The 8,023-nt window shown below is 36.5% G+C and overlaps 1 protein-coding gene across 1 annotated transcript; it reads right to left on the bottom strand.

Moving 5' to 3' along the window:
• Positions 1-1,395: 1,395 nt before the first annotated feature.
• On the bottom strand, positions 1,396-6,980 carry LOC113056531 (BTB/POZ domain-containing protein 17-like). Its single transcript, XM_026223307.1, has 3 exons — positions 6,758-6,980; positions 4,673-4,943; positions 1,396-2,729 (listed from the first exon to the last, which is right to left on the bottom strand). Exons 1-3 carry the CDS (start codon positions 6,849-6,851, stop codon positions 1,643-1,645), a joined length of 1,452 nt encoding a protein of 483 aa, XP_026079092.1. The 5' UTR covers positions 6,852-6,980; the 3' UTR covers positions 1,396-1,642.
• Positions 6,981-8,023: the final 1,043 nt, after the last annotated feature.

Here is an 8,023-nt window from a genome sequence, read left to right as displayed (position 1 = left end):
TAAATTGGCTACATAAGATTCGTGAGATTTAACACAAGCTGTTTTGACTAATTTATAGGTGAACCTGCTCCAACTGATTCATATGTGTTTTCGAGTCGCTTGAAAGAACCGGCTCATATGAATCATTAGATTGCGAATCCGACTCTAATAGTGGCGCTGCATATTGTTGATTCACTTAAAAGAACCGACTCACTAGACTCGTTCTTTCGTGAATCGAACTACAGTCATCTTTATTGATTCAGTGTAAAGAGCCGGTTTATAAAAGTGTTTTGATTGCACTGGTCGCAGTTTACTGTCTTGTAAGTTGTAAGAGAATATCTGTACACTCAATAAAACGTGACCTTGACCGCCAAGCATGACGAAAATTTGTCTACATTTTTTTGTCTTCTTTTACCTTCATCATCAGTGATAGATTCAAGCTTTTGTGAAAGCATCAGGCATTTTATTGTGTGTTGTACACATAAACATGCATCACAACATGCAAGGAAACTGATAGGCCTCTCAGAAAATATTATTATGGGCACAAAGATTGGATAATACAGAAAAATAACTAAGAATAATTACATATACTGTATAGCCTATTACATCACTTGCTGGTCTAAATAATTAAATAACTATCACAACTGCAATATTTCAAGACATTACAGGTTTGAAAGAGATTTGATATTTCTCTTTAAATTAACAATAGCACCTTGAAACTCTTTAAATAGCATATTAAAACTTCAAGCGTTAAGAATAATGTGTAATTGATTTTGAGATATACATTATGCTATTATTTATGCTAATTTCAACGCTCTGGTTTAGAGTCACGTGCACTTTAAATTTCTTTGTCCATTGAGTCCAGTGTGGACAAATGATGTTGTGGTTATTATACAGAAACTGGTTTTCATGAAAGGAAAGGGCTTCTGCCTAATCAAGAAAAAATACCTTTGATATGAGTTATATCTGGGACACTAGTGTATGTCATGGTCTACATTAAAGCAACACTTACTCAAAAATTACAATTGTGTCTTAATTTACAAAACTTTTATTTCCTTTCCTTCATGGAACGCAAAATGAGATATTTGTAGCAGATTTTCAAATCTGTTCTTCTCCATACAATGCCAGTAAACGGTGACCACAGCTAATAGTCAAGGTAAACTTTTCATCTTCAATTTCAGTCTGTTCTTCACACAGAAATAATCTTAAGAAAACTTAATGTAATGTAGTGCATAACTCATATGAATACTGTTAAGATGTATGTATAGTGTTTTTGTGCTTTTTAGAGCTTGACACATCCCGTTCTCTATCCACTTTCAATATATATAAAAGATTAGTGTTATCATTCTTCAAACATTTCCTTTTGTGTTCCATGGAAGAAAGAAAGTCATCAGGTTTGGAATGAAACAAGGGCGAGTAAATGATGACAGAACTTCACATTTTAAGTGAAATGTCTTACATTTTAGGTGAACATTTTGAGTGCATTTCACTTTTTCCCAGAGTAAACCTCTAACTTACAATACCCTACAATATAAGGACAGTAGAGATGCACTTCATTAGCGTTAATCAAATTATATCTAAATGTTTTCTTCCATGCATCAAAAAAAGTGTAGATCTTCTCAATCTAAAATCAAATGTATCCTACTTCAATGTGCTTGTTACATTATTTCTTGGTTGCTATGAGAGTCTGGTAGATAGGCTTTACAATGATCTGCAAGTACAGCGATCCATCCACCAGGTACTCAGATGTGTGATATTGCAGGTCCACTCCAGCCAAGAAGTCGCCCACCTCCTCTGTGCTTTGGTGGAAACTGAAGATATGCCGCACCGCAAGCTTGTTCTTCTGCTTTGTCAAGATGAGTATCGTCTTTTGGAAGCTGACACCTGCTAAATCTGCACTGGAAGTAGCAGGTGTAATGATGATACGCGGCTGGGCAATGCTATTTCCTCCATCGGGCCGCGGAGGCTGCACACTACCTTGCTCGGTGTACATGGGCCGCATGCTGAGAGGGAGCCAGCGGGGTGAGAACAGGGCGTTCCATGTCACCCGCTTACTGGAGTCAAAACCGCTCGGACTCAACTGGGTCTGGAAACTAGTGCTGCGGTCGTCCCGTGCTGGGTTACTTATGACCCACTGAGATCCCCACATAGATGAGAGATAGTTGCGGGGCACGAAGAGGCTGCAGTTTACATCGAAGAACATGGCGAGGTGAAGGGGTGAAGCTGAATGGAACTGGTACGACTTGTAGAGAAGATCACTCACTGACTCGTGGTAGCGTGTCATGATCGGCGACTGTTGCTGCAAGCGGAAGAGTTCGTGTGGAGGGATCATGGCGTAGCGCACCAGTCGAAGGGCGTTCTCTGCTGTCAAGGTATCCGGGTCGTTCCGGGTGAACCAGATTTCAAGCGCCTCAAATAATTCCAGCTCGTTCTTCAATACTAAATCGGAGCGCTGCAGAAGAGTCAGTAGCAAGTCAACACTAACCGACGGCCATTCGTCACTCTGAAGCACCGAAGACAGATTCCATGATAAAAACTGAAGGCAGCTATCTCTCAGCGCAGTGTCACCAACCGACACGGCATACTGGTACCAGCCCACCACGTGACCGCCCGGAGAATCACTGGCCAGGTTCTGGCTCATGTACTGGGTTAGTCCTTGCTGGAGGCTGGAGACGCTGTACTTGGCAGCCAGTCTGTGCAGTGGAGTGGCCTGGTCTAACTGTAGTGTGAGTTCACCACAATACAGATATCTGCAAGACAGAAGAGAACGGGTCCAACAAGGATCATATAGTCTATCTTACACAAATTGAAAATGTTTTAAAAATTCAGTTCCTGAGTTTAAAGGTAGCACACAATAAGTCGCAACTGTAATATTTTATTATAATTTTATTCTATTATATTATTTAAATGTATATTAATGTCTATTAAGTAGTATTGTTATAGTACTTTCATATATTTAATACTTTTTTAAATTAAATCTACATTTTATTTGATATTTAATAAATAACTGTTTTTACATGAATATAATTAATAATAGTAATTAATGAACAGATTCTTTCTAAATTAACTTGATAAAATAACTTTAGTTTTATAAAGTTTGCTGTCAAAATTGTGGTGAACGTTTGGCTGTATTGTTTGGCCAGATTGTTTTTAATTTTATTATTATTATTATTATTATTATTTGCTTTCCTTCATGGAAAACAAAGGAAGATTTTCACAGCAGAATATTCAATATTTGTATATTTATTTAATTAATTTAAGTTAGCTGACAACATTGTGGTGAATGTTTTGGCTGTATTAACTATTTTGGAAGGAGTTGAGAACTGGTTGAGAAAAATAGGATTGTTATATGTAAATATGGCATGTTTTACATACCAGGAAATAAATATGCATTATTCTTCAAAATATAATTACTTATGCTTATTTCTAAACTTGTGTTGTATGCGTTGCAGTTTGTCTTTCTGTCATTATGATTTGAATTCCATCTCAGCTTCCTGTTGGGTGTGTCTAATTCAATTCATATTTCAGATCATAAACTGTTGACATTTTGCTAACATTTTCTGCCAGCCTGGTATGTATTTAACAGGCTGTGTCAGATATGGCATCCATTGACCCTGTGAGTCAAATTGGATTGTCAGCTAATAAAATAATATGAATTTTACTCTTATGGCAATATAGACTTTTATAATAATGCATTTCGTTGTTGTGTTTAGAGCTGTAGTTTAGAGCTGTCAGTGACTTGATTTCCTTTTTTTAAAATTCTGATGTATCTGATTGTCATCTCATCCTTTGGATCCCTATAGAGAAAATAAAACCCCAAACAAAAAACTTCAGCTCATTCAAAATAAATGAGTAGTTGGCGTGTGTTCTTGTAACCAAAACATCTTCTCACGCTAGCCACACATCACTTTTGTAACATTACCCTATTTGGCCCTTCTTGTTATAAAGCTGATATACATAAGAGCAAAGAGTTCATTTTTTCTTTTTTTTATTGCTGTTGTGTTTCATTGATCTAATCTGCTTTTGGGTCTGAGCTGCTTTGACAGCAGGAAGGTTGCAGTTCCAGCACTGGCCTTTAGAGAGAGTCTTGGACATGTGTGGGATGGGAATGTTCTCATAACTGGTCATGTTCTAACATGTTTTAGGCTAAAATGTTGGGATGATGCAGCACAGGTTTTTTTTGCAGTTTAGAAAGTTTTCATGCAGTGCTTACAAATCTTCCATCTCAGATGCTTTTGTAAAGAAAATGTTTATTATGCTCTAGAATTATAGTTTAGGTTTATTATTTACCTTAATGAAATAAAGGTGTGTTCAATGTTATTTTATTTATTTATTTATTCAATGTTATTGTATTTATTTATTTATTTATTTATTTATATTTTGCAGTGCTAATAACGTTAAAGAGCATCAACAAAATCTTCCACCTCAGATGCTTTTGTAGAGAAACAACTTTTCTTTTCTTTAAACACACACACAAATAGATTTTAATTTTAAGTATACTATTTGTATCTGTTTTAAGCTTGGCAGTCATTGTCACTGTAATTGTTGTTGTATGGTAAAAACATATGTTTCAGAATTTTTCCTTTTGTTCTCCACAGAAAAATAGTATTTTATTTTCAAACATTAATTTATATAAATAAAAGATTAAATAAATATAAAAAAGAATACAAAAACAATATAAAATAAAATAAACCTGATGAATTTCTCAAACACGGCAGTGCATTCTGCTGTTTCTCGCAGCACTAGCGTGCTACTATTGCGGTTTCTCAGCATCTCCTCAAACACTCGGCTCTGCAGTGAAAGCACCAGCGTGTGGGCTTGGATAACCTTGACCTCATCCGCATCCACTGTTTCCACACGTAAGGAAATGTCACTGTTATTCCCCAGCACCAGAAAGCCCTCCAGCCGTGCCAATAGCCCCTGTGAGTGACTGATCACTTCTGTGGTGCCTTCATCCAGTCCCTCTGCGGAGTGAAGGGGAAGAAGTGTAATTATCCATTTCATGTGACTAATCATCTAGATTTAGTCTTAATTGTCGAATTGAAAGTGCTGTTGACTGTTGAGTGGAACTTGCTTCAAGAAACATGTATTTCTCAAACAATGAGTGAGTAGTAGTAATCCATTATATTATGCTGTACTGCTTCATAAAGCCTTGTTGACAAATAGGTATGAAATCTATAAATGAACTACGTATTTTAATAATAAAAAAGGTTAATGTTGTTAAATTTTCAAGCCACATTATTAGTATTTTTTTAAGATGTCTCTCATGCTCACCATTCATTTATTTGTTAGAAAATACTGTAAAAACTGTAATGTTGTGAAATAAAACGTTTTCTATATTTTCAAATGTATTTTGTAACTGTGATGCAAAGCTGAATTTTCAGCATCATTTCTTCAGTCTTCAGTGTTACAAGATCCATCAGAAATCATTATAATATACTGTTTTGGTGCTCAAGAAACATTTTGTATTAATATTTTTGTGGAAATCATGATACCTTTTTGTCAGTAGAAAACATTTAGCATTTAAATGGAATGGAAATCTTTGAATCAATTTAATGCATCTTTGCTAAATAAAAGTATTTTAAAACAATGTACAAAACAATGTTGACCCCAAATTATTATTATTTTGTTTGTTAGTTTTTTTTTTTCCAGAACTTTATGTTTGCTATACAAAGTGCTATATACCATATTTTTCGGACTATAAGTCGCACCTGAGTATAAGTCGCATCAGTCCAAAAATATGTCATGATGAGGAAAAAAACATATAAGTCGCATTTATTTAGAACCAAGAACCAAGAGAATACATTACCGTTTCCAGCCGCGAGAGGGCGCTCTAAGTCTTCAGTAGTAGACTACAGGAGCACTGAGCAGCATAGAGCTCCCTCTCGCACCTGGAGACGGTATTTTTTTCTATTGGTTCATTTCTCTCGGTTCATGTCAAATTAATTTTGATAAATAAGTCGCACCTGACTATAAGTTGCAGGACCAGCCAAACTATGAAAAAAAAGTGTGACTTATAATCCGGAAAATACGGTAAATAAAAGTGGACTTCTCTGTATATTGAAACAACTTTTACATGTTAAAATTTTACATGGTTAAAACTACAAATATAGTAGAAGTCTTAACCCTCCTTTTGCCCAGAAGGTTGCCAAGTGTTTTTAAACAGAATTTGTATTCATAATGGGCAAGTGAATCTAGTGCATTTGCTTGAACACTGGACTGGGTGTCATTGCAGAGTTCCCGGAAATGCCATGAGCCGCTTGTGTGCATGCTTGTGTTTGCATTGGTGTGTCTGTGTGAACAAACCACTTAGTGCCCCGCGGTTTCCTATTGTTTGTTACCACATAAAGTACAAGCCGTTATGAATCATAAAACAGATCTGTAATGAAATACAACATAATAATAGAAACAAAATAAAAGGCTCAATGGCTGATGAAACATTTTTTTGTCATCACATTTAAACGATATAATTCTCTTTTAAACCCAGACATGATATGTAATTGTCTTTGATAGAAAATATGTGGGTATTATTTATTTTTTTATTCTAAAACATGCTTTTTGTATTAAAAAATCTTGATGAATTGAAGTTCAGTTAATAGGTTGTAATCTATTAATCTCTTAACATGTAAGTGTTGCAAAGTGCAGACTTCAGACTCCAGACTTATTAATTTCTATCATCCAGTAGACGAAACTCAGAGTTACAAAACCAATACCTCTGATGCATTGTCCAAACAAAGCATCTATCATCTGGCAGAAAGCGCAAGAAAAGTCATCTTACCTCCATGGACAAGTTGCACATGAGACCTGGCGGCCGAAAGCAAGAAGAGCAGGTAAATGTGCTCAAGCAGCCCATTCCCAAACAAATTAGCCATCTTTTATTTTCCAATCGCTGATTTGATCTCCCTTTTTTCTGTCTGTATTCTATATTTTTAACCCTCTGATGGATGGTCTGTCGGCCACCTTCTCGGCACATAGGCTATGGTGCATAACTAGTATGTAGGTTACTGGTTGTTTTGGGTTAGTTCCACCCTCACGATATCCTATCGATCAGTGGAACCTGCGGGGGGCGGGGAGTTCGTTTTGGTGGGCAGGAATGGCAGTTGCCATGACAACGGCTTTGATTTTGACTTTTCCCTTTTTTAATGTTGTATGACACAGATCCAGAGGAGGCCTCAGCTGTTCGGGCAGAGCAAGCGTGCAATTCTAATCACATATTATAACTGTAATGGAGAACTGCAGGTGTGTTTATGCAAATGTATCTGCATGCATATATCAATACATGCTTTTGTTAGAATAGCACCTATTTTTATGCTTTACTGAAGAAGAATGGAAGTAAAACGTGCATGCATGTATAAGTTTGATGCCAGGGTGTTATGAGTGGTTATCAGGAAGTTGCTATATGGTTGCTTTTAGGGGTAATTCACTACTGGCAAGATAATAACACATTGCAGTCACAGTACAAACACGTTTTTACGTAAATGTGTTGTATTCTGGATAAGAAAGAAATGCAAACAGGTTTGGAATGGAGAGAATATCGCTTTAAAATTGCATAACTTGCATAGCACCACCTCCTGCTCATTTTAAAATATTATTCATGTCCGTATCACAAATGTTTCGTTCTTAGGTTTAGTGGTTTGTTCAAAGTATAAGAAGTAGACATAGCAATAGAACCGTCTAAACATGGCACCCAGAAGTATTTTAGACCCTTGTACTTGTCTGTTAAGCATTGAGCCAGTCGGACTGAACATGTGGATCCTATTACATGCTGTCCACACTCAGGATCAAAAGAAGGATTGGAGTCTATTTCTCTCTCTGTATGTAAGGACATCCACCGCTGCTGCAGAGTCCTCTAGTTAGAGGTTATGTCACTTGTTTACTGCCAGTCAAAGGAGCAGTGGAAATGTGCTGAGAGAGCCTGAACATTGGCTGTGTGACAAGGCAACACCAGAACAGATATGTGTGTGTGTGCTGTGTGTGTGTGTGTGAGATGAACTCTGAGTAAAAATTTGGGTAAATCATTTACTTAAGAAAAATCCTGAAGCTA

This window comes from Carassius auratus, chromosome 37, assembly GCF_003368295.1.
Source record: "Carassius auratus strain Wakin chromosome 37, ASM336829v1, whole genome shotgun sequence".
Lineage (NCBI taxonomy): Eukaryota > Metazoa > Chordata > Actinopteri > Cypriniformes > Cyprinidae > Carassius > Carassius auratus.
This window is presented reverse-complemented; position numbering and strand designations above follow the sequence as displayed.